At 44.0% G+C, this 27,165-nt stretch overlaps 1 protein-coding gene across 5 annotated transcripts in view; it reads left to right on the top strand.

The window, feature by feature from the left end:
• Nucleotides 1–27,165, top strand: part of GOLM1 (golgi membrane protein 1) — a 59,982-nt gene that overhangs the window by 13,215 nt on the left and 19,602 nt on the right. For all 5 annotated transcript variants that reach the window (XM_027550152.1, XM_027550153.1, XM_027550151.1 and 2 more), the window contains exons 4-5: nt 18,829–18,883; nt 22,159–22,261. In XM_027550152.1, coding sequence (XP_027405953.1) covers nt 18,829–18,883; nt 22,159–22,261 — 158 coding nt within the window. The remainder of the gene's footprint in view (nt 1–18,828; nt 18,884–22,158; nt 22,262–27,165) is intronic.

Genomic DNA, 27,165 nt, shown 5'->3' with positions numbered 1-27,165 from the left:
AGACCTGCTTGACTTCCTCTTAATTCTGTTCTAAATGCCGTGTATACCCTGTTGAATTCTCCTCAGTGGGAGGATAAGCAGCTGCGTGTTTATGTGTGTTGTTGTTTAGTCACTTAGTCATGTCCGACTCTTGGCGACCCCATGGACTGTAGCCCGCCAGGCTTCTCTGTCCATGAGATTTCCCAGGCAAGAATACTGGAGTGAGTTGCCAATTCCTTCTTCAGGGGATCTTCCTGACCCAGGGATGGAACCCTTCTGCATTGGCAGGTGGGTTCTTTACCACTGAGTCACCAGGGAAGCCCTCGGAAGGAGTGAATTCTGTTGACTGGGGCGGGGAGGGGTCACCAACAAGAAGCGAAATTAAGTAGAGTGTTCAAGGATGAGCTGGAATTGGAAACAGAACAGACGGGAAGGGCAAAGAAACTGCATGTGCAGAACTGCATGTGAAAGAACATGGCTGTTCAGGTGTGGAATGAGCCTCTTGCTCAAGCTTTGGGCGTTTCCCCATCTTGCCAGTAGTCCCTGGATGAGCTTGTTGGAAAACCTTTTGAAGTGGTGATAAAAGGGAGAAGTGCCAAAGAACTATCTAAGCATCAGGTTCATCCTCCTGTTAACCTTGTTTTCTTTTACAAATTTGCGTTGAGTACCTCCTCTGTGCCAGGTGTGAGCCGGATGCTTGTATCTCACAAAGGGACAGCATTGTGGCCATGAGTATCCCACAGGGAGAGGAGATGTAGACCTCCTACTAAATACGCACCGAGAAAGTAGGGGACCTGAAAGTGCTGGGTTTTATGTTTAAAAAATACTAGACCTGCACAGATTTTAGAAGGGACTTCCTGCGAATGAGAGCAGCTTTATGTGTCTTGCTTTTTCTGGCTTGCTTGGGACTGTGTGACTTCACTTTCCTGTTTGTTAGACTGTGTAATGGTATGAGTTACTAATATCTTCTTTTCTAAAGTGCATCAGGCTCATGAACATTTATTTTCTTGAAGACTTGGCTGCTAGTTTCTACTAAAATCAAGTCCGCTTTCAAGATAATGCATCTCAAGATATGACTGCTTTCCAGTAAATCAAACATTTCACAGAGAGAGGCACATGGATTAGCATGAGCCAAATCCCACATGGAGCTTCTGCCAACTTCATCCCTTAAGAATACACCCTATTTCCTCCCAAAATGTACTTCAAGAGGTTAAGCATGTGAGAAATAGCGAGGTCCTGTTCTACGTAGCTGAAGAGGATTCCGGGAGCACACACAGTGTCACCCACATATGGGAAAAATACGGCAGCACCTTCCTACAGCAGCATAAAAACTGGAACAATTCAGAGAAGAAACAGACATTGTGACAGTGAGAAAGTACTCTTCAGATTTTTTTTAAAAAGTATTTCTCACCCTTCAAACCAGTCACATAGGAAAAGTCTGAGGCCCTGTCTAGAAATGGCAGCCAGAGCAAGGTTTCCCTTCTACAGGGAGGGAGGAAAAAGAATGTTTTGTGTTGTCTTTCTGCCTGCCTCTCCACCCCTGTGTGTATCTGTTATTACCTGAAAATCTGACCTTTTTTTTCCTTAGGAAGAATTGCCTGTTACTCTGAGCCTCTGGCCTTTCTATATTCTGTTTTTAATTTTTTTTTCCTTTTTGAACATTCTTTGGTATTGCCCTTCTTTGGGATTGGAATGAAAACTGACCTTTTCCAGTCCTGTGGCCAGTGCTGAGTCTTCCAAATCTGCTGGCATATTGAGTGCAGCACTTTCATACAGCGTCATCTTTTAGGATTTTAAAAACTCAGCTGGAATTCTGTGACCTCCACTAGCTTTGTCGATAGCAATGCTTCCTAAGGTCCACACTCTAGTATGTCTAGCTGTAGGTGAGTGACCACACCATTGTGGTTATCTGGGTCATTAAGACATTTTTTTATATAGTTCTTCTGTGTATTCTTGCCACTTCTTACTCTCTTCTGCTTTTGTTAGGTCCTTACTGTTTCTGTCTTCTATTGTGCACATCCTTATATGAAATGTTTCCTTGATATTGCTGGTATTTTTGAAGAAATCTCTGGTCTTTCTGTTCTGTTGTTTTCCTCTATCTATTCGTTGTTCACTTAAGAAGGCCTTCTTATCTCTCCTTGCTATTCTCTGGAACTCGGTATTCAGTTGGGTGTATGTTTGCCTTTCTCCCTTGCTTTTCACTTGTCTTCTTTCCTCAGCTATTTGTAAGGCTTCCTTACACAACCACTTTGCCTTCTTGCTTTCCTTTTCCTTAGGGATGGTTTTGGTCACCACCTCCTCTACAGTGTTAACAAATTTCCATCTGTAGTTCCTCAAGCACTCTGTCTACCAGATCTAATACCTTGGATCAATTTGTCACTTACATTGTATAATTATAAAAAATTTGCTTTAGGTCATACCTGAATGGTCTAGTGGCTTTCCCTTCTTTGTTCGATTTAAGTCTGAATTTTGCAATAAGGAGCTCATGATCTGAGCCACAGTCAGCTCCAGGTCTTGTTTTTGTTTACTGTATAGAGCTTCTCCATCTTTGGCTGCAAAGAGTAAAATCAGTCTGGTTTTGGTGATACCCACGTGTAGTGTCATGTCTTGTGCTGTATGTTTGCTGTGACCAGTATGTTCTCTTGGCAAAACTCTGTTAGTCGTTGCCCTGCTTCATTTTGTATTCCATGCCAAACTTGTTTGTAACTCCAGGTATCTCTCCTATTTTTGCATTCCAATCTCCTGTAATGAAAGGGACATCTTTTTTTGGTGTTAGTTCCAAGAGGTCTTGCAGGTCTTCATGGAACCAGTCAACTTCAGCTTCTTTTGCATTAATGGTTGGGGCATAGATTTGGATGACTGTGATGTTGAATGGTTTGCCTTGGAAATGAACTGAGATCATTCTGTCATTTTTGACATTGCACTCAAGTACTGCATTTCAGACTCTTTTTATTGATTATGAGGGCTACTCCATTTCTTCTAAGGGATTTTTACCCGCACTAATAGATAATAATGGTCAATTGAATTAAATTCACCTATTTCCATCCATTTTAGTTCACTGATCCCTAAGATGTCAATGTTCACTCTTGCTGTCTCTTGCTTGATCATGTCTAATTTACTTTGTTTCATGGACCTAACGTTCCAGGTTCCTCTGCAATATTGTTCTTTACAGCTTCAGTCTTGACTTTCACCACCAGACACATCCACAACTGAACATCGTTTCCGCTTTGACCCAGCCACTTCATTCTTTCTGGAGCTATTAGTAAGTCGCTTTCCACTCTGCCCCAGTAGCATACCGGACACCTTCTGACCTGGGGGGCTCATCTTCCAGTGTCATATCTTTTTGCCTTCTCATACTATTCATGGAGTTCTTGAAGCAGGAATACCAGAGTGGCTTGCCATTCCCTCCTCCCGTGGACCACGTTTTGTCAGAACTGTCCACTGTAACCTGTCCATCTTGGTGGCCCTGCATGGCATGGCTTATGGCTTCATTGAGTTATGCAAGTGCCTTCAGTGTGACATGGCTGTGATCCATGAAGGGGCTCTTGGTATATAAATCTAGTTTGTCCATTATCACCACTGTGCCCTGTTTCTTTGTATAAATGTGCCGCAGCTTACCCACCCTCTGCACTGGGCCCGTCACTTGTTTCTAGTGTTGGCTGTTGCAGAGAACTAGCTGCTTCTGCAGGGCTCCCTTGACACGTGTGAGTTTCTCTAAGCTTTCAGTACATTTCTGACTACAGTTTGGGGACCCATTAATGAGCTGGGAGTAATAATTTGCTGGTTATGACCCACATAAAAATTTTTAAAATATTAGAGTATTATTATATTATTTAATATTCTTTGGTGAAACCATTGTGTCAGTGTATATATTAAAGATAATACATATGTGAATGTTTGCACTGTATCAAATTTGTCATTGTGGATCGAAAGAGTTTTTTTAGAGGTAAACTTAAAAGCTGAATTGCTGGATGGTGTTATTACATTTTCATTATCTGTTTCCACCTTGCTCACCAGTGTGGTGCTGTTACTTTTTCTTTTTTGTGCTTTCCTGGCTGGTTCCATTTTCAGGAGCCATAGCCTGTTGGAAGCAGGGAGAAGCCTGGGTCAGTGAAGTGTGCCCATTCCCAGAGCTGCAGCTGGCCAGTCAGGTTCTCTGTCCTGATGATTTGAACCAGATCCCACAGACTCTGACTGGTTGATGGTAAATACTTCCAATGAGACTTCAGCTGATCCTTTGAGATTGGATTGTCATTTTCATTTTCTTTCTTTTCTGCATTCCTGTTGCATGAATAGGTATGGTTAATTCACTTTGATTGCATAAATGCAATTACACAAGTTCATGTGCATTTATATAACTGGGTAGAAGCTCATTTCCTGAGTTGTATATTATTAGTAGGGATATTCAGCTTTGTTTTAAAACAAGAAATGATTGTATATGTCAGCTTTCAGTAGCTTTCAAAGAAATTGTCTTTTTCTTAATTATCAAAATATTTTTATTATAGACAATTAGGTTTCCCTGGTGGCTCAGCAGTGAAGAACCTGCCTGCAGTGCAGGAGAGCAGGGTTCAATCCCTGGGTTGGGAATTATGAAAATATAAAAAATACTTTAAAAGACAATTATGAAAATATAAAAATAAAAATCACCTGTAATTCCATCATTTGGAGATTAACCACTGAGAACCTTTAAAAAAAATACTACACTTTCAGTTCAGTTCAGTTCAGTTCAGTCACTCAGTCGTGTCCGACTCTTTGCGACCCCATGGACTGCAGCATGCCAGGCCTTCCTGTCCATCACCAACTCCTGGAGCCTACTCAGACTCATGTCCATTGAGTTGGTGATCCCATCCAACCATCTCATCCTTTGTCATCCCTTCTCTTTCCGCCTTCAATCTTTCCCAGCATCAGGGTCTCTTCAAATGAGTCAGTTCTTTGCATCAGGTGGCCAAAGTACTGGAGTTTCAGCTTTAACATCAGTCCTGCCAGTGAATATTCAGGACTGATTTCCTTTAGGATTGACTGGTTGAATTTCCTTACAGTTCAAGGGACTCTCAAGAGTCTTCAACACCACAGTTCAAAAGCATCAATTCTTCAGCGCTCAGCTTTCTTTATAGTCCAACTCTCACATCCGTATATGACTACTGGAAAAACCATAGCTTTGACTAGATGGACCTTTATTGGCAAAATAATGTCTCTGCTTTTTAATCTGCTATCTAGGTTGGTCATAACTTTCCTTCCAAGGAGTAAGCGTCTTTTAATTTCATGGCTGCAGTCACCATCTGGTGATTTTGGAGCCCCCAAAAATAAAGTCTGTCACCATTTCCACCGTTTCCCCATCTATTTGGAGTATGTATAAATTATGATTGTGTTCAAACTTTTGTTAATGTAATGTGCCATGAAAATTGTAGATAAGGTGGCTTCTTTAAACAGTAAACATGTTTTAACACTCCTAGTTTTTGCACACCATTTAAAGGGACCCAGGAAGTCTTGGCTTATTCTGCATTGTTATCTTAGGGATGTTGAGGTGACCTTCCCCTCGGAAGGAAGGCAGGGGTGTACTTCCAGACAAGAGGATTCTTCATAAATATTTGCTGAAAGGGACCTTTGTAGAATGCCTTGACATCTGATTGGCATAAGGGACCATGTTTTGAAGATCTGTGTTTGAGTCAGATGAACAGGATTATACGTATATGTGTTGTCCTGTTTTTTATTGTTGGATAACAAATTGCCTCCAAACACAGTGTCTTAAAAGCATGACAGACATTTATTTTGTTCACAACTTGCACTTTGGGAGGGCCTAGAGGGAACAGCTTGTTCTACTCCACACTCCACATCCGGGGTGCTTTGAAGGCTTGGGGTGGAGTCGCCTGAATGTTCCCTCGCTCATGTGTTGCGGTCAGGGAACTGAGACTTCAGAGGGGTCTTGTGAGGCCACGGCACCTACATGTGACTTTCCACGTGGCTGGGGGCTTCCCTGAAGCATGGAGGCTGGGCTCCCAGGGTGAGGATCCCAACAATGAAGGGGAGGAAGCTATAATCTTTTGCAGGAGTTTCCCAGAGCTGCCAAGATAAATACCAGGAACTGGATGCCTTAAAATGAAAATGTATTCCTTCATTGTTCTGGAGGCTCCAGGTCCAAAATCAGGGTGTCAGCAGGGCCATGGTCCCTCGAAGGCTCTATGGAGCCTTGGTGCTTTGTAGCTTCTTGTTTGCTGGCAGATTTTGGCATCTCTTGACCTGCAGACACACTACTCCAGTCTCTGCCTCCATCTTCCCTCTGTGTCTGTGTCTCTTCACCTCTTTAGTCATTCTGATTTGGGGCCCACACCCCCACCCTGCTCCCCCCACTCCCTCCAACATTATTACAACTAACTTACATCTGTTCAGACCCTGATTCTAAACGAGGTTGTTAACAGGTTCATTGCCATGCTCTGGGTGGACATAAATTCAGGGTTACGCTAACCCTCTACACCTTTCAGTGGCCAGGCCTCAGAAGTGTGCAGGGTCACTTCCTGTACATTTGTTAGGAGCAAGTCACTAAGGCGAGACCAGGTGGAAGGGGTAGAAGTTAGACTCCATTCTAGGGGGGTGATGTCAGGAACTTGAGTGGTTATTTTTAAACCACCACATTTGTCTGGGTACAGATAATCCTCACACAAGCACCCAGTGAAATACTGTCTTCTTTGTACAGATGTATGTATGCGTACATATAAAACAGATTTTTAAGGTGCCTCCCTGGAAACGGAGCCTCAGGTTTTAGTTAGTTTTGGCAAAAGCTAACAGAGATTCTGTTGTAAAGATCTGTGTCGACTCCTTTGAGAATGGCACGGAGTGGCTCAGTTCATTCTTTTATTTTGTCAGAAAGCCAGTTAATGTTTGTGAGTCTGAAGACTTACTGAGAACTTGGGTGGTCTTCTGACTAGTTGTTGCCCCATAGCCACGTGGTGATCCTAAAGGCAGTTGAGGTACTAATTTCCTGATATCTGAGATGGTTGGAGGAAGAGTCTGGAAGGCCCTGAATTACCGAGTAGCACTTTGTTCAGGGAAGGTTGAGCTTCCTGCCACTGTGTCCATTTTCACTCGCCAAAAGTGAGAGTCAGGAGTGGTTTCCTTTTCCATAGTTTTGTCTGTGACATTCTTTCTAGGTTGGTTTCTTGCAGTCATGTATCTGCTATGACATGTTGAGATTTTTCACTAATTTGTTAAAATATGAAAACGGACACTGGATGATCCCCTGGAGAAGGGAATGACTACCCACTCCAGTTTTCTTGCCTGGAGAATTCTGTGGACAGAGGAGCCTGGCAGGCTACAGTCCAGAGAGTAGCAGAGGAGGACATGACTGAGCGACTAACACCACTATAGTGCAAAGAAAATTGTTTGAGTAATGTTTCTTTCCTTTGTGGTGGAAATACACTTCCTGTGTCATTCCTAACCTAACAAAGAAGTGAAATGGAATGATGGGAGAGGGGACTTGGCAACACGTGAACTGTTCTGTGTCCAGGAAGAGAAAAGCTTCAATAGAAGAGGCAGTAGAAGGTGGAGGGAGGCGGGTCCTGTTCCACGTGCCTTGGCCCCGTGTTGTCACTCACCTGTGTGATCTGTGTCCCTGTCGAGGTGGCCTCTGAGCCGCAGGTTTATCCTCTGTGACAGGGTGATGTGGGTCCTGAGGAGGCTCTGGAAAGCATTATTTGAGGCAGGTGGCATGAAAATATCCTGCATTTCTAGGACTTTCCTGTTGTGAGTGATGCATAGTAGAGGTTTTTGTTGGGTGGTGAGAGCCCCAGGCCGTGTGGCTCCTGTTCCTGTTTGGACCTGAGGTGAGGGCTGCTCCCTTCAATCATAGCAGTGGTGGTTTCTATGAGTTGCTTCCTGTGGAAGATTCTGTCTTTTGAAAAGGAGGCAACAAATGTCAAGCAGTCTAGCCATTTGTCCTGCTTTGAAAGAAAAAGTGAAAGTATTCATTGCTCAGTCTTATCCAACTCTTTGGACCCCTGTGGACTGTAGCCTGCCAGGCTCCTCTGTCCTTGAGATTTCCCAGGCAAGATACTAGAGTGGGTTGCCATGTACTTAATGTAAGAACAACCATTTTAACGATTTTTCAGCGAGCAGTTCATTGGCATCAAGTACATTCACATCATTATGCGACTGTCACCACCATCCCACTCCAGAGCTTTCTCATCTTCCCACCGGAAGTTCTGTCCGTGTGAAGCACTGCCTCTGTGTCCTCCCCCCCACCCCCCTCCCCGTGTGGTGTCTGTGGTCCTGCCTTCTGTGTCTGTGGACTCGACTGCTCACAGCACCCACTCAGCAGGATCTCACAGTGTTTGTGCCTTGGCGTCTGGCTTACTTCACTCAGCACACTCACGTTCTTATACCACTGCTCCCACACGCACACATGTACACTCACTAATCTCTTACTCATGTGCCCTTAAACCGTTTCTGCACCTTGAATAACCCAAGTTCTCATACTGTATAGTGTCCTGGGTCTCTTAAACTCCCAAGAGTAGGTCTTGACCTCAACACTTGTGCCCATCTGTCTCTCAGCTCCTCCCTGTGGTCTGGACTCAGCCTCCTTCTGCTGCCCACCTGCCCCTGCACACCTCTCCCCGTCTCCCTCATGTCTTTTTTGGGGGCCCTGCTTGGCCTTCTCCCCACTGATGGGGGAGCTGGGGCAGTGGTGTGCAGACCTCACGTTGCGCAGGCGGATCAGGTGTGCTGAGTCCTGGGGTCCTTCAGTGGCCCCTGGGCGGGAAGACAGCCTGCTTTTCAGTGGCCCTGCCTCCTCTGGATGTGCGTGAGCTGTGGGTGAGTATCCGTCTCCCTTAGTTAGTCAGCAGTTTCTCACAGCTTCTCCTCATGCCTCACTCAGAGGGAAGTGCCTCCTCCTGCTGGTGCTTGCTTCCTGTCCGCTGTCATTTAGCCTCTCTGGGCTGTGGTTTTCGGCAGAGGCCTGTGGTGGAGAGGTGGGGTCCGGGTAGGCTGAGGCACTCCCTTTTCACATGGGCCAGGCTGTGGAGGATTTCTTCTGCTTCACTGGTGAACCCTCCGGCCTCTGCCCTGGGCCATTGGGAAATGTAGGGGGCAGGGCTCTTTTTGGTGGTGACGCACATTGCGGGGGTGAGGGTGCTGCTGGTTTGGGGAGGGGTGAGGGGAGCAGGGCTGCTGAACATGCTGCCATATGGAGAGCCTGTAAAGTAAAGAATGCCCCACCTTCACGTGTGCATGGTGTGCCCCCATTAAATGTCGCAGGTCCATCTGGTAGGTTCCAGTTGGAAGCTGGGGCCAGGAGAAGTTACGTGAGGTGGCCAAAGATAAAGCAGATTTGTAGCATACCTGAAACCAGAATCCACGGAACCTTCCATCTCCTTCCACGTCTTTTTATTTTCTTCAAAAAAATTACCACCCTCCCCCATCTTCTTTCTGTTGCTCTCAATCTCTCTACTTATTTCTTTCTTGTTCCTCTCTTTTATCCCTTTATGCGCCTCAGAAACCTTATGATAGCTGATAAATTGTTGGAGCTATATATACTGTGATAAGACGACTCAGTTGGGGGAGTGGAATTTGAATTGTCCCTGGGTGTCCATGGGGGTTGGTTCCCACACGCCCTGTGGATGCCAACCTCTGCAGTGCTCAGGCTGTACGTGTCGAGTGGCTGCATGCAGCCAGCCCTCACGTCCTGGGTTCAACCAGTTGCGGGTGTGGCACCCTCGGATACAAGGGGCCACAGGTAAGAAGTAACAAACAGGAAGTATCTGTACCTCTAAAAGGTCTTGAACCTCTCTAGATTCCACTCAGAAAATGAAAGTTCCAGGATTCTCTGATTGTCCAGTAGTTAGAACTAGTAACTTTCACTGTGACGGCCTGGGTTTGATCCCTGGTCAGAGAACTGAGATGCTGCAAGCTGTGAGGCGTGGCAAAAAAAAAAAAAAAAGTTAATTTCATCTCATCAACATCTAACTCATCTTTCTTTTCCACTAAAACCAGCCTTGTACTTAAAAAGTTTGAAAAAGGATTTGTTCTTAACTTTGCTTTTCAGTTTTAGTTACTGGCAGTGCCACAAGAAGGGCTGATGCTGAAGCTGAAACTCCAATACTTTGGCCACCTGATGAGAAGAACAGACTCGCTGGAAAAGACCCTGATGCTAGGAAAGATTGCAGGCAGGAGAAGGGGGCGACAGAGGATGAGATGGTTAGATAGCATCACTGACTCAATGGACATGAGTTTGAGCAAATATGGGAAATAGTGAAGAACAGGGAAGCCTGACCTGCAGCAGTCCATGGGGTCCCAAAGAGCTGGACACGACTTAGTGACTAATCTTAGTGTGTACCGTGTGTAGACTAATCATAGAAAGTTTAAACATGAAAAAGTAGAGAGAGTGATCTAATGGACCCTCAGTGTCCAGCATCAAAATTCAGTGACTATACCTCATGCGGTTTGAATCATTCTTGTTTCAATGTGTATCTCTAAAATGTGGGATCATCTTTTTCTCGTAACTACCCTAGCCAAAATTCCCAATAATTTCTTAGTATCAGATATCCAGCCGGTGTTCACATTTCTGCACGTGATACTTTAAATCACAACAATGACTTACGTCAGCTGTAGGGTGTTGGACTGGACACGTCACCTTACTGCTTGTGCCGTGGTTTCTCTGAGAACATGCCTGTTCAGAGGACCAGCATTTGGCCCACAGGCACCATAATCTTGAAGCGTCTGGGCGACAGCTTGTCTGTTGTGGTGAGTGGTGCTGGTGTGAGTGTGTAATCCTATCAAGATGCCATAAATAAATAATCACTGACTGGCACTTAACTGATGCTGGTACACTCTCTTCTCCCCTGTTATTGCTCAGGGACTGTGCTATCTCCATGGACAGGTGGCTGCTGAGAACTGAGAAGTCCCAATTGAGATGCACTTTAAGCGTAAAAATGTGTTAGAGTGAAAGAAAAAAGTGAAATATCTCATTAATACTGTTTTGTTGATTACATCTTGAAATGACATTTTGGCTATATTTAGATTAAATGTTAATATTTAATTTCATCTCTTTCTTTTAAATGGGATAGATTCACATAACATAAAGCACACACCTTTTAATCATTTTAAAGTGTATAGGTCAGCGGATTTTAGTATGCGCACAGTATTGTGCAAGCATACTAATGTTGTGCAAACTCTCTAATTGCAGAATGTTTTCATCGCCCCAAGAAGGAATGTGGGCCTGTGGACTGTTACTCCTCCCCACACCCCTCCTCCTTCCAGCCCCCCAGGAACCGCTCATCTACCTTCTTCCTCTGTGGGTGTGCCTCTTCTGGGCATATAGCCTTTTAGAGTGTGTCAGTACTTCTTTCTTTCTTTTTAAAAATACCTATCTGTTTATTTACTTGGCTGTGCCGGGTCTTAGTTGTGGCATGCAGGATCTTTACGTGTGGCACGTGGGGTCTAGTTCCCTGACTAGGGAGTGAACCCAGGCCCCCTGCATTGGGAGTGCAAGTCTTAGCCACTGGCCCGCCAAGGAAGTTCCTTCGTTTCTTTTTATGAGTGAATAATATTCCACTATATGGATAGACTACTTTTATTTATTAATTCATCACTTGGACATTTGGGTTGTTGCCACTTTTTTGGCTGTTACGAACAATTCTGCTGTGACCATCTGTGGACAATTTCTGTGTAGACATGTGTTTTCAGTTCTCTTGGGTATATACCTGGGCTTCCCTGGTAGCTCAGATGGTGGTAAAGAATCTGCCTGCAATGCAGGAGACCCAGGTTCGATCCCTGAGTCAGGAAGATCCCCTGGAAAAGGTAATGGCAACCCACTACAGTATTCTTGCCTGGAGAATTCCGTGGACAGTCTACCTAGGGTCATATACGTAGGAGTAGAATTTCTGGGTTGTATAATAAGTATTTAGCTTTTTTTCCCCTTAGTTTTATTTATTTATTTTTGTTTGTGCTGGGTCTTCACTGTTGTGCAGGCTTTTCTCTAGTTGCAGCTGTGTGCTGTGCTCAGTTGTGTATGACTCTTTGTGACCCCATCGACTGAAGCCCACCAGGCTCCTCTGTCCATGGGATTCTCCAGACAAGAATACTGGAGGGGGTAGCGACTCCCTTCTTCAGGGGATCTTCCCAACCCAGAGATCATACTCGCATCTCTTGCCAAGTCTGCTGCATTGCAGGTGGGTTCGTTTCCGCTGAGCCACCAGGGAAGCCCCTGTTTACTTTGTGAGGAGCTGCCAAATTGTTTTCTGCAGCGACTTCACCGTTTTACATTCTCATCATCTGGCTGGGAGGTTTTCAGTTTCTCCACACCCTTGTCAATGCTTGTTATTTCCCTTTTGTTTGATTCTTTAAATTGGCACCATCCTGGTGTGCGTGTTTCAGGTTTTCGGAACATGGTAAGCTGTTGCAGACTTATTGCTTTGAAAGTTTACTATGGAATGTTGAGGTTATTTTCCTAGGAATCTAATGGAGAAATAGGTTGATCAATTATACTTGCTTCTGAAATAGAATGGCTATGATACATTCATTTATGAGCGATTCATTCCAAGGCCTTCTGAGCTAGTGTCTAATTGAATTTTGGTGGCACTTACTGCTTCCTTGTCTGCTGCTGAGAATTCCCAGGAAACAGGTCACACAGACCAGGAAGTCCAGCTCCTGTAAAATCACTCTTTACCAAAATGCGAAAATCATCTGGGCTGTTTAGGGTGCAATATGTAATTAATTTAAACATAATTTTGTTTAATGCTGGTGATTTTTTTTCCTTTATTTTGAACCCCTCAAAAAACTAAAAGCGTTTTCATAGTTTCCCTGAAAATGATTCAACAAGATTTTCAGTAAATATAAAACTGCATACATAAAGTTCTCAGTGGAGTTTTATGATCCTTTTCTCATTTACTTAAATGGAGACTGTTTTTCCATGCATCAGGAAGTAGGTTGGGGGAGATAACTAAAATATATTTTCTTTGGAAGAATAAAGTCACACGGGAGACAGAAATATCTTCAGATATATCAAGTTGCAGCAATTCCTAAACCCTCAGGCAGTTGCAAACTCTAGTAAGGACTTTTATTTTGGATGGAACTTCAGCAATACGTCAACCATGAACTTCCAGATGTTCAAGCTGGTTTTAGAAAAGGCAGAGGAACCAGAAATCAAATTGCAAACATCCGCTGGATCATTGAAAAAGCAAGAGAGTTCCAGAAAAACATCTATTTCTGCTTTATTGACTATGCTAAAACCTTTGACTGTGGATCACAATAAACCGTGGAAAATTCTGAAAGAGATAGGCATATCAGACCACCTGACCTGCCTCTTGAGAAACCTATATTCAGGTCAGGAAGCAACAGTTAGAACTGGACATGGAACAACAGACTGGTTCCAAATAGGAAAAGGAGTACGTCAAGGCTATATATTGTCACCCTGCTTATTGAACTTACATGCAGGGTACATCATGAGAAACGCTGGGCTGGAAGAAGCACAAGCTGGAATCAAGATTGCCAGGAGAAATCTCAATAACCTCAGATATGCAGATGACACCACCCTTATGGCAGAAAGTGAAGAGGAACCAAAAAGCCTCTGGATGAAAGTGAAAGAGGAGATGAAAAAGTTGGCTTAAACCTCAACATTCAGAAAATGAAGATCATGGCATCTAATCCCATCACTTCATTGGAAATAGATGGGGAAACAGTGGAAACAGTGTCAGACTTAATTTTTGGGGGCTCCAAAATCACTGCAGATGGTGATTGCAGCCATGAAATTAAAAGATGCTTACTCCTTGGGAGAAAAGTTATGACCAACCTAGATAGCAAATTAAAAAGCAGAGACATTACTTTGCCAACAAATGTCCGTCTGGTCAAGGCTCTGGTTTTTCCAGTGGTCATGTATGGATGTGAGGGTTCGACTGTGAAGAAAGCTGAGCGCCAAAGAATTGATGCTTTTGAACTGTAGTGTTGGAGAAGACTTTTTGAGAGTCCCTTGGACTGCAAGGAGATCCAACCAGTCCATCTTAAAGGAGATCAGTCCTGGGTGTTCATTGGAAGCACTGATGCTAAAGCTGAAACTCCAGTACTTTGGCCACCTTATGCGAAGACTTGACTCATTGGAAAAGAGTCTGATGCTGGGAGGGATTGGGGGCAGAAGGACAAAGGGACGACAGAAGATGAGATGGCTAGATGGCATCATTGACTCGATGGACATGAATTTGGGTAAACTCCGGGAGTTGGTGATGGACAGGGAGGCCTCAGTGCAGTTCAGTTCAGTTCAGTCGCTCAGTCGTGTCTGACTCTGTGCGATTCCATGAATCACAGCACGCCAGGCCTCCCTGTCCATCACCAACTCCCGGAGTTCACTCAGACTCACGTCCATCGAGTCAGTGATGCCATCCAGCCATCTCATCCTCTGTTGTCCCCTTCTCCTCCTGCCCCCAATCCCTCCCAGCATCAGAGTCTTTTCCAATGAGTCAACTATTCGCATGAGGTAGCCAAAGCACCGGAGTTTCAGCTTTAGCATCATTCCTTCCAAAGAAATCCCAGGGCTGATCTCCTTCAGAGTGGACTGGTTGGATCTCCTTGCAGTCCAAGGGACTCTCAAGAGTCTTCTCCAACAGTTCAAAAGCATCAATTCTTCAACACTCAGCCTTCTTCACAGTCCAACTCTCACATCCATACATGACCACAGGAAAAACCATAGCCTTGACTAGACGAACCTTTGTTGGCAAAGTAATGTCTCTGCTTTTGAATATGCTATCTAGGTTGGTCATAACTTTCCTTCCAAGGAGTAAGTGTCTTTTAATTTCATGGCTGCAGTCACCATCTGCAGTGATTTTGGAGCCCCCCCCAAAAGTAAAGTCTGACACTGTTTCCACTGTTTCCCCATCTATTTCCCATGAAGTGATGGGACCGGATGCCATGATCTTCGTTTTCTGAATGCTGAGCTTTAAGCCAACTTTTTCACTCTCCTCTTTCACTTTCATCCAGAGGCTTTTTGGTTCCTCTTCACTTTCTGCCATAAGGGTGGTGTCATCTGCATATCTGAGGTTATTGAGATTTCTCCTGGCAATCTTGATTCCAGCTGTGTTTCTTCCAGTCCAGCATTTCTCATGATGTACTCTGCATAGAAGTTAAATAAGCAGGGTGACAGTATACAGCCTTGATGTACTCCTTTTCCTATTTGGAACCAGTCTGTTGTTCCATGTCTCTTTGTGTGTGCACTCTTTGCACACAAAGAGTGCAATTTGAGCATTCTTTGGCATTGCCTTTCTTTGGGACTGGAATGAAAACTGACCTTTTCCAGTCCTGGTATGCTACAGTTCATGGGGTCGCAAAGAGTCGGAGTCAACTGAGCGACTGAACTGAACCGAAGGGTAATGAGTGGAGGAGGGACAAGTCAGATTGCCGTAATTGTTGTAGAAATGATTTGCCCAGGACGTTGGCTTTCGGAATTATCAGCATATAATTATTGAAGTGCCCCTTTTCTTTTTGTGTCCTCTTTCATCACTGATATTCAGCGGGAAGGTGGTTTGTTAACTATGCAGGGTAGAGATTTAAGGGTGCAGTTCAGCTGTGTTAAATATATTCACATTGTTGTGCAGGAAGTATCTGGAACTTTTTCACCTTGCAGCGCTGAGTCTATGCCCAGTAAACACTAGTCTGTCCAACCTACCCCACCCCTTGCCCTTGGCAGCCACCTTTCTGCTTTATGTTTTCATGATTTTGTCTGCTTTAGACACTGTGCATATAATAGAATCATATAGTGCTTGCCCTTTTTTGATTAGGTTAGCATGATGTCCTCAAGGTTCACCTACATTTTGACATGTAACATTCTTTTTAAAGGTTGTGTAGTATACTATTCCATTGTATGTATGTGCCACATTTTTGTTTTTTTCTTTAAATTTTTTTTTAATTTACGATATAGTGTTAGTTTTAGGTGTACAGTAATGTGAATCAGTTATACATACACATAGATCCCCTCTTTTTTTAAAGATTTTTTTCCACATAAGCCATTACAGAGTATTGAGTGGAGTCCCTAGGCTGTAGAGCAGGTTCTTAATATCTGTTTTATATAGTGTGTATATGTCGCCCCAGTCTCCCAGTTTATCCCTCCCAATGCTTTTGGCCACCTGATGTGAAGAGCTGACTCACTGGAAAAGACCTTGATGCTGGGAAAGATTGAAGGCAATTGGAAAAGGGGTGGCAGAGAACAAAGTGGTTGGATAGCATCACTGATGCAATCCAGTGATTGCATTAGTGAATCTCAGCAAACTGGGCGGTAGTGAAGGACTGGGAGAAGGGGAACCTGGTGTGCTGCGGTCCGCTGGGTCACAGGAGTCAGACGTGACTCAGCAACTGAAAAATAGCACCTCTGTTTTTAGATTCTACATATAAGCCATATCATATAATATTTGTCGTTCTTTGTCTGATTTACTTCACTCAATATCAATCTCTAGGTCCATCCAGGTTGCTGCAAATGGCATTACTTTGTTCTCTTTTGTTGCTGAGTGATATTACATTGTGTGTATGTATCACATCTTTTTTATCCATTCCTCTGTTTATGGACATTTAGGTTGCTTCCATGTCCTGGTAAGGTAAATAGTACTACAGTGTGTAATGGAGTGCGTATTTGAATTATAGTTTTCTCCAGATACATGCCCATGAATGGGATTGCTAGGTTGTATGGTATTTCTATTTCTAGTTTTTAAAATAATTTCCATACTGTTCTCCATAGTGTCTGTACTTAGTCACGGGCTTAGCATGTCCTCAAAGGTTCGTGCATGTTGTAGCATGTGACATTCTTTCTTTTTAAAGGCTGTGTACTGTTCCATTGTTCGTATATGTTGCATTTCCTTTATCCATTCATCCATTGAGGGATCCTAGGTTGCTTCAGTTCGTGGTGCTGCTGTGAACATGGATGCAGATATCTCTTCAAGATCCTGCTTTGTGTTCTTCTGAGTATATATCTCAAAGTGGGACTGCTGGGTCTTGGGGCCATCTTTTGCCATTTTAACAGAAGATGTGCAAGCCTTTTCTGAGAGTAGCAGGAGCTATGAGCTGTGTGAATATGACTCCCCGCTGGCCCACATGGAAGGTGATGGGCCACGGTTGTGATGTTCCCTCCCTGAGAGATTAATTGTACAGATGGTATCACTGTGACTTGTTTCCTGTTGTGCCTCCTGAAATAAACACCAGAATCGTTTGGCCAGATTTTGTTTCTAGGTGTGCATCCTTGTATTCATAAACACCTTCTTCTAGAAAGCCCAGTCTAGGACAAAGAAAGACTGAGGGCTGGACAGAGAGATCCATCAGGAAATGGAAGCACAGAAGGGTGCCGGGAGGGCGTCATTGTCCTCCTTTACCCAGGAATGGGGCAGAAGCCGGTCTTCAGGTAACAGCCAGCTGGTCGACAAACTTTGTTGATTATGACACAGTAAGAAACTTCATGTTGTGGCCTACTTAGCTCTGTGTACAAAAGATCACTTACCTGGGTGATGCAGACTGCTGTTTGATGTCACCTCTCCTTCAGGGTACAGCACCAGGTACAGTCACTAGATCACTGTCCTGCTGGGGTTTGGATCCCCATTTGTCACTGGGTTGCAGTCCTGCTGGGGTCAGATCCCCGTTTGGCAGGCGTGCAGTGAGGAGGAGCTTCATCTCTGGGGCAGGCCTGCCAGGCTCGGACTTGGGCTATGCCTGTTTGCTGTTGAGAAGGCCACGTGAAATCAAGTCTCTAAAGCCACCTGTGCCTCAGTTTCCTTTCCCCCACAGTGGGACTGTGTTTTGCCTCCTCACACAGCTGTGTGAGGGTCACAGGGCTGAGGTGTGGAGCGCCCTGGGGCCACCTGGCACCTGGTGGTGACTCTGTGCCTGTGTACAGGCTGCTGGTTACACTGAGCCCCGCGATCACATGCTTACTTTTTTGTGTTCTTCTTTGTTTTCCTGAGGCCTCCGTTGCTTTGTCCTCTGTTGTGGGCATTCCCAACATGTAGCTAGCTGGGGGTGACCCCCTCTATCCCCTGAGCTTGCAGTCTGGATGGAAGGAGGAATGTTGGAAGTTAGAAAGGATCAGGAGGCTTCACAGGTGGTGGCAGTGGTTCAGTTGCTCAGTCGTGTCTGATTCTTTGCAGTCTCATGGACTGTAGCACGCCAGGCCTCCCTGTCCTTCACTATCTCCCGGAGTCGGCTCAATTCATGTCCATTGAGTTGGTGATGCTATCCGACTATCTCATCCTCTGCTGCCTTCTTCTCCTTTTGCCTTCAGTCTTTCCCAGCATCAGAGTCTTTTCCAGTGAGTCAGCTCTTCATATCAGGTGGCCAAAGTATTGGAGCTTCAGGCATCAGTCCTTCTGATGAGTATTTCAGGGTTGATTTCCTTTAGGATTGACTGGTTTCATCTCCTTGCAGTCCAGGGACTATCAAGAGTCTTCTCCAACACCACAGTTCAAAAGCATCAGTTCCTTGCCACTTAGCCTCCTTTATGGTGCAACTCTCACATCCATACATGACTACTGGAAAAACCATAGCTTTGACTGTCAGGCAGGTGGAGCGGTTGCCGAACACCCACCCCTAGCCAGTTTTAACTTCTGGTTGAGACGGACTGTACCTGGGTTCCCCCAGAGAGAGACCGCAGTTACTGTGGAGTTGCTGTTTCTGCAGGCATGGAGTGGAGACAGCCAGAGGAGCCGCCCGCCCTTGCCTGGGCTGCAGGCTGGTGGTGGGACACCGATACTACTCCTCCCCAGGCATCCAAGTTCATACCGGGGGGCTGGGGCAGGGGCTACTCCCCAGCCTTTCTCCCACAGTCACGTCCCGTCAGGGCTTTTCTAAGTTGTCGGGTTGTCAGTGTTTCATTTTACATGTTTATCTTCTTTGCAGGCCGTTTTAGTGAATAATATCACCACAGGCGAGAGGCTCATCAGAACCTTGCAAGGTAAGTTCCACTCCCCACTTTACACCAGATGTCAGGTTTGTTGGGAAAAACCCAACTTTGCTCCATCCTATTCTGGGGTCTCTTATCAAAATATGATGATGGGTAGAAAGTGAAAGTGTTAGTTGCTTAATCATGTGCAACTCTTCACAACGCCATGGACTGTAGCCCGCCAGGCTCCTGTGTCCGTGGGATTCTACAGGCAAGAATACTGGAATGGGTAGCCATTCCCTTCTAGTGGGGATTTTGCTGACCTAGGGATCGAACCCAGGTCTCCTCCATTGCAAGCACGTTCTTCACTGACTGAGCCACCAGGGAAGCCCTAATGATGGGTAGTGTTGGAGTAATTGAGTAATCTTTATTCTTTTTGCCAACTGTATGTCTTTATCTTTTTACAGTGTTATTGAATACATTGCAAGCTGTTATGAGGAGATTTCAGATTCTTATTTTGTGATACATTAAGAAATATATAAATGATACGTGTGTCGTCTGTTTTATATATATACATATTATGTATATATGATATACGTATGCTCTCTTTTCATTGGGTTTCCTGAATTCAGATTTTCTTCATGAAATTTATATAAAAGTGATTCAGCCCAATTTAATTGCGTATCTTTGCTGCTCTCACTCAGTTTGGCAGCCAGAGTTTGTTTTTCTTTGGGCCCTTCCGCAGCAGTGGAGAAGGTGGAGATGGGGTGAGCCCCTCTGTGTGGTGTGACCAGAGGGGCCAGAGGGGCCACTGCAGCCTTACTACCTGGTGAAGGGAGCACTGGGGCCTGTGATCCTTGACCTGACCCTGGTCTCGCCTGTGCCCCTAGTTAGGAACTCAGCGCCTTCAGCCTCAGTTTTCCACCTCTAAGATGGGAAGGTCAGTCTAGAACTGGGCTCCAGAATAGTAGCCCTGAGACCCACTATGTGGGACTCGTTTGGGCAGTAAACATTTGTGATGTGGCTCATGGGACAGAAGAACTGGAGTTTTAATTTTTGTTTACTTTTCTGCAATTTAAAATTAAAACTGATACTTGTCTCAGTTATTGGGAAGCTTAAGTATCTTTGGGACAACTCGCTTATACCAGTATTATTTTAATTGTATATATTATGAAATCTAAATTCAGATCAAGAAGTCCCAATTCCTCTTTAACATCTGAATTGAGATGTGCTACAACTGTAAAATACACACCAGGTTTCAAAGACTTAGTATTAAAAAAAAAGTATAAAATATCTCATTCTTTTTTTTTTTTTTACATTAATTCTGTGTTGCCATGATCATATTTTAGATCTGTTGGGTTAAGTGAAATATATTATTAAAATTAATTTCACCTGGTTTTATTTACTTTTAAAAAATGTGGTTCTAGGGAATTTTAAATGATCTGTGTGGCTTATATTAATTATAGTCCTTTCCAGCAGTGCTGGTCTAGAACTCTAATTCCAAACCAGCTTCTAAGAATATTAATAGGGGAAACGCAGAGTTACACTAAGTTAAATGGGTCAGTTGACTGCCGGGGTTTCTCAGAGCTGATGACCTGCTGGTCTGTCCTCAGGGATGGCATACAGCCTGCAGCCTTTCTTATACTTAGTATTTTAAACAGCCTTAATCAGGTGTGATTTACATGTAGTAAGCTACACATATTCAATTATTTTGGCTGCACTGGGTCTTTGTCACAGCATGCAGGCTTTCTCCAGTTGTGGCACATGGACTTGATTGCCCCGTGGCATGTGGTATCTTAGCTCCTCAACTAGAGATCGAACCTGCGTCCCCTGCACTGGAAGGTGGATTCTTAACCCCTGGACCACCAGGGAAGGCCCCCGCACGTATTTAAAGTCGGTCCCACTAGTTTTGACACGAGTGGCTCTTCAGGAAACCACCGCAGTATCAACACAGTGAACACGTCTATCACCCCAAGAAGCTTCTTTGTGCCCCTTGATAGTCCTCCCCAGGCCCTGTCTGATCTGCTTTCTGTCCCTCTAGTCTGTAGTTTTCATGATTTTGTGTATATGGAATCAGATGGCATATACCCTTTTTTGTGAACCTTCTTTCACTCAGCATAATTATCTTGAAATTCATCCGTGCTACTGGGGCTGCAGTAAATAGTCTGTTCCTTTTTTATTGCTGAGTAGTATTCCACCATCCTGGGTTTGGTTTGTTACGAAATTTATGTTTTTTAGGTTAGGTTTATTGAAGTATAATTTATACACAATGAAGTTCTCCCTTTGTAGTGTACCTTTCAGTGTATTTTGACATAAAGTCAAGACATAGCTCATGTCCCACTCCAGGAATTCCTCCCCCGCTGCCCTCACTTCAGCCTCAGGCACCCAGTGAAACATTCTCTACTCCCGTAGTTTTGTCTTTTCAAGCATGTCATATAAATAAATGCTTTCGAGATGGATCCATGTTGCAGTGTGTATCAGCAGTTCAGAGTGTCTTTCACTTTTTAAAAATTTTAAACCGCTCCCCCCAGCACACCCGTCTCCCCTCTCCCCACTGCCCCAAGAGCCTCGTGGGTCTAGAACTGTGATGACAGACCTTGGGGAAGCCCAGGTCTGTCCGGGGCTGTGTCCCAGGCCCTCGTCGCTGCCCTCAGCCCATTCCGGTGTCACCTTTGTGGCACTTCTTCCTTCTGCCGCAAACTTGGTTGTTGGTCAGTGAGCTGCTGCTTTTTTTGCAGAGCTTTTACGAGCCAGGGCTGCAGCCATGGGGCAGATGGATTTCCTCAAAGAAAGCTGTTGTTTCCCAAACAGGAGGGTCGGTGACTGAGTGCACAGGAGGCCTCAGAGAATAATTGGGCTGTGAGCAAATAACAGGAGAAGGATACTGGCAGGTAGCCTGGGGGCTGAGAATGGGGTGTGGAGGGATTACGTAGGCGAGGCTGCTTCTCTGACCAGGTGTTGAAATCGATTTTTCAGACTGAAGGATATGGAGCTGCTGAGAGCAGCATTGTGAGCAGTTCAGGGTGTGTGATGTCTAGGAGGGAAACAGGCGATAGGACCTCCTGATGCGTTGTAAGGGTTGGAGGTCAAAAGGACATTTAGGAGAAACATGTGGGAAGGAATCCGGGTGCTGGTTCCTATAGGATCACACACCCTCTGGGCTGCTTCCCGGATCCGGGTGGGGAGGTTCCTGGGGTGGGGCCCTGGCCTCATCGCTTCCTCTTTCCCCCCTTGTTCTCTTGGTGCCCCGGCCCCTTGTGTTCCCATGGTGGGTGTTGGTGTGTCTTCTGTGCTCAGGATGGCCGTGCCGGCGACCCCAGTCATTTCGTGTCCTCCTCTTGGTTTAGACCAGTTAAAGGCCCTGCAGAAGAGTTATGGCAGGCTGCAACAGGATGTCCTCCAGTTTCAGAAGAACCAGACCAACCTGGAGAGGAAGTTCTCCTACGACCTGTAAGTTTGTCCGCATCACGTGTGCGCCGCTCAGGGGCTGTTAGCCATCATGCAAGAGGGCAATTCTGCTTAGCAGGAAATAACTAACTCCATCTACCAAAAAATACATAACTGAGAACTCTGTAAAGTGCAGGTGTACTAGTTAAACCGGTAATCGAAAGCCTTTAAAAATGTGTTCCAGAAGTGCTCAGATGTGACCTAAGTCAAAGTCATAGACTTTAAGGAGTTTGGTATAATATTCATGTAATTTATCACTCGGCATTGGTACTGTGGACATTTTGTTTCCTTGAGGCTTTTAAGTGTCTTTCCAAATTTTTGCAGTGAGAATGGAGTTTTTTTTTAACTTTATAGAGTTAGGATTGACAAATAATCATTGTGTGTGTTTAAGACATAAAAGCATGATATTTTGATACACCTATACATTGTGAAATGACGCCCATGTCCGTCCATAATCCCCTGTCTTTACCTTTATGTGTATGGTGAGAACACTTAAGATCTAGCAAATTGCAAGTATAAAATGCATTATTGTTAACTGTAGTCACCATGCCGTAGATTAGATCTCCAGCATACAGTTAGGACAGTCTGTTTTAAGCTAATGACTTTAGTAGCGTACAAAAACTCTATACATATCAGAGTACTTTTGTGGTCAAAAGAATAAACATTTAAAAAGTTTGGCTAAACCCCTTAGTAAGATAGTAAAAACCAATTTAGAGGGTAGAGAGTAAAGTTGTAGTCTTGTTTATTTTTCTCTCCCTTTTCCTTCATAGAAAGAGTATACCCCAGACACAGGAAATTTGGGATTCAGAGACAACCAGCTGCCCATGACCCCAGCCCTCTTTTTTCTTTGATGTATTGTTATTGTTCAGTTCGATAAGTTGTGTCTGATTCTTCATGACCTCATAGACTGTAGCATTCTAGGCTCCTCTGTCCTCTGCTGTCTCCCAGAGTTTGCTCCAATTCATGTCCATTGAGTTAGTGATACTATCCAACCATCTCATCCTCTGCCGCTCTCTTCTCCTTTTGCCTTTAATCTTTCCCAGCATCAGGGTCTTTTCTAATGAGTCAGCTCTTCGCATTAGGTGGCCAAAGTATTGGAGCTTCAGCTTCAGCAACAGAACTTCCAATGCATATTCAGGGTTGATTTCCTTTAGGATTGGCAGGTTTGCTCTCCTTGCAGTCCAGGGAGCTCTCAAGAGTCTTCTCCAGCACCACAGTTTGAAAGTGTCAGTTCTTCGGTGCTCAGTGTTCTTCAGTGGTCTGACTCTTACATCCGTGCATGACCACTGGAAAAACCATAGCTTTGACTATACAGAACTTTGTCGGCAAAGTGATGTTTATCTTTTTAATACACTGTCTAGGTTTGCCGTAGCTTTCCTTCTGAGGAGCAAGCGTCTTTTTATTTCATGGCTACAGTCACCGTCCTCAGTGATTCTGGAAGCCCAGCACTGCTTCTGTGTTTTCCCCTTCTGTTTGCCATGAAGTCCTGGGACCGGATGCCATGGTCTTGTGCAAGGCTCTTTGTACTTGCTTTTGGAAGGGCTGAGAGCAAGTGAAAACAGTATTTCCCTTTTGTAGATTTACAAGTTTGGAAATGGCTGTGCACCTGCTCATTGCCAATCCTGAGCTTCTGGGAAGTTGTTTGATCACAGTGACTTGCACATATTTTGTTCTTTGCTGACACAGACATCTTTTTGTTTGCTCCGTTTAGGCTACTGTGCACTTGTCCACCTCCTGTGGCTTGTGTGTTCATGAGAATTTTATTTCCATGAATGTTTCACCAGGTCTTTCCTTCATCTCTATATTGCTGTCCAAGGTCAGATGCTCTGTCTTCCCTTTTTTCTGCAGTTCTGATGCCCTTCTGTGTGTGGTACTCTGAGACCCAGCAAGTCCTTTGAACTAAAGGTTTGTTGCAAGAGTGAGAGGCTGAGTACAGTTACACTTGGCTCTGAAATACCTGCAGCTCCAAAGAGGCAGCCAGGGGATAGAGAGAGCCCTGCTCAGTCTGGTTTCTGGGTTCAGCCTTACCTCTTTGTGTCTCTGTGACCCTGGTCAGTGTTGGTCTGATCACTCCTAACTTCCTTATTTGTATGTGTGTATGTGTATATGTATTTATTTAATTGCTATTTCTTTTTGGGGGAAATATTTATTTTTTCAAGTCTGTTGAGGTCTTTTGTTCTTTTTTATTAATTCTAAATAATTTCCAGCTGTTCTGTCTTACAGTGCTTTTTGACCCCTTTCTCCCTTGCTTCTCTGTCCGAAACTCCAAACAAATGTATAACAAAACTACTCCTGGAATCCTCACGTTCTTATCTTTCTCTTTGGTATTTTCTGTATTTTTATATTGGGAATAATTTTAAATTTAAAAAATTATACAATTTTTATAATTGTAGAACTGGATTATAACCCAGTACTGTTTCCATTTATAGTTATTACAAAATAATGGCAAGATTCCCTGTGTTGTACAGTATATACCTATCTATACCCAGTAGTTTGTACCTCTCTCTCCCCACTATATTTCTCCTATATTTCCCCTCTGCCTTTCCCTCTCCCCACTGGTAACTAGTTTATATCTTTGAGTCTTCTTTTTTATTTTATATTCAGTAGCCTGTTGTATTTTTTAAATTCAACATAGAAGTGGTATCATACAGTTTTTGTCTTTCTCTGACTTATTTCAGTTAGCATAATGCCCTCCAAGTCCATCCATATGCTGAAGATGATAAAATTTCACTTTTTTTATTACTGAGTAGTATTCCTATGTGTGTGCACACACACATACATGTATCACACTTTTGATCTATTCATCTATTTATGGACACTTAGGTTGCTTCCATCGGAGAAGGCAATGGCGCAACCCACTCCAGTTTGATCTCTGGTTCCTCTGCCTTTTTTAAAACCAGCTTGAACATCTGGAAGTTCACAGTTCACGTATTGCCTGCCTTTTGAGAATTTTGAGCATTACTAGCGTGTGAGATCAGAGAAGGCAATGGCACCCCACTCCAGTACTCTTGCCTGGAAAATCCCATGGATGGAGGAGCCTGGTGGGCTGCAGTCCATGGGGTCGCTAGGAGTCAGACACGACTGAGCGACTTCACTTTCACTTTTCACTTTCATGCATTGGAGAAGGAAATGGCAACCCACTCCAGTGTTCTTGCCTGGAGAATCCCAGGGACAGGGGAGCCTGGTGGGCTGCCGTCTCTGGGGTTGCACAGAGTCGGACACGACTGAAGTGACTTAGCAGCGGCAGCAGGGTGCTTCCATATCTTGGCAATTGTAAATAATGCTGCTGTGAGCATTGGGGTGCATGTGTCTTTTTGAATTAATGGTTTTGTTTTTTTCTGTAAAATTGGTCATATGGTAGTTCTCTTTTTAGTTTTTTGAGAAACCACAATACTATTTTCTGTAGTGGTTGTATCAATTTATATTCTCACCAGTAGGGTACGAGTGTTAGTCACTCAGTCATATCTGACTCTTTGTGACCCCGTGGACTGTAGCCCACCAGGCTCTTTGACCATGGGATTCTCCAGGCAAGAATACTGGACTGCGTTGCCATTTCCTTCTCCAGTAGGGCACAAGGGTTCCCTTTTCTCCACACCCTCACCTACATTGGTTATTTCAGGCCTTCTTATTTGTACAAGTGGGTAATTCAATTACTTCATAGCTCTGACACTTGAAATATTCGTAAAGTAAGTTCCAGGCAGGAAGCTGAAGCGATGTCTTGAAATATCTAATTGGGAGTTCAGGCTGAATTAGATTGTATGTCCCAGTAATAACTTTCTGACACCAGTCGGATGTTCTCCAATTCAGTTTTTAATTTTAATTTTTAATTTTTAATTTTTTTTTTAGTTTTTAATTTTTAAAAATAATTTAAAATTTTTGAACAGCTTTAGGTTTACAGTCTTATTGTCGAGACAGTACAGGAAGTTCCTATACAACCCACACCAGATTCCTGTTGTTCACATTTTGCATTAGTATGAAGTATCAGCAAATTTGGAAAACTCAGCAGTGGCCACAGGAATGGAAAAGGTCAGTTTTTATTCCAATCCCAAAGAAAGGCAATGCCAAAGAATGCTCAAACTACAGCACAATTGCACTCATCTCACACGCTAGTAAAGTAATGCTCAAAATTCTCCAAGCCAGGCTTCAGCAATATGTGAACTGTGAACTTCCTGAGGTTCAAGCTGGTTTTAGAAAAGGGAGAGGAACCAGAGATCAAATTGCCAACATCCGCTGGATCATGGAAAAAGCAAGAGAGTTCCAGAAAAACATCTATTTCTGCTTTATTGACTTTGCCAAAGCCTTTGACTGTGTGGATCACAATAAACTGTGGAAAATTCTGAAAGAGATGGGAATACCAGACCACCTGATCTGCCTCTTGAGAAATCTGTATGCAGGTCAGGAAGCAACAGTTAGAACTGGACATGGAACAACAGACTGGTTCCAAATAGGAAAAGGAGTACATCAAGGCTGTATATTGTCACCCTGTTTATTTAACTTCTATGCAGAGTACATCATGAGAAACGCTGGGCTGGAAGAAGCACAAGCTGGAATCAAGATTGTTCGGAGAAATATCAATAACCTCAGATATGCAGATGACACCACCTTTATGGCAGAAAGTGAAGAGGAACTAAAAAGCCTCTTGATGAAAGTGAAAGAGGAGAATGAAACAGTTGGCTTAAAGCTCAGCATTCAGAAAACGAAGATCATGGCATCGGGTCCCATTACCTCATGGGAAATAGATGGGGAAACAGTGGAAACAGTGTCAGACTTTATTTTTTTGGGCTCCAAAATCACTGCAGATGGTGACTGCAGCCATGAAATTAAAAGACGCTTACTCCTTGGAAGGAAAGTTATGACCAACCTAGATAGCATATTCAAAAGTAGAGATATTACTTTGCCAACAAAGG

The sequence above is a fragment of the Bos indicus x Bos taurus genome, chromosome 8 (genome assembly GCF_003369695.1).
Source record: "Bos indicus x Bos taurus breed Angus x Brahman F1 hybrid chromosome 8, Bos_hybrid_MaternalHap_v2.0, whole genome shotgun sequence".
NCBI classification, from domain to species: Eukaryota; Metazoa; Chordata; class Mammalia; order Artiodactyla; family Bovidae; genus Bos; species Bos indicus x Bos taurus.
This window is presented reverse-complemented; position numbering and strand designations above follow the sequence as displayed.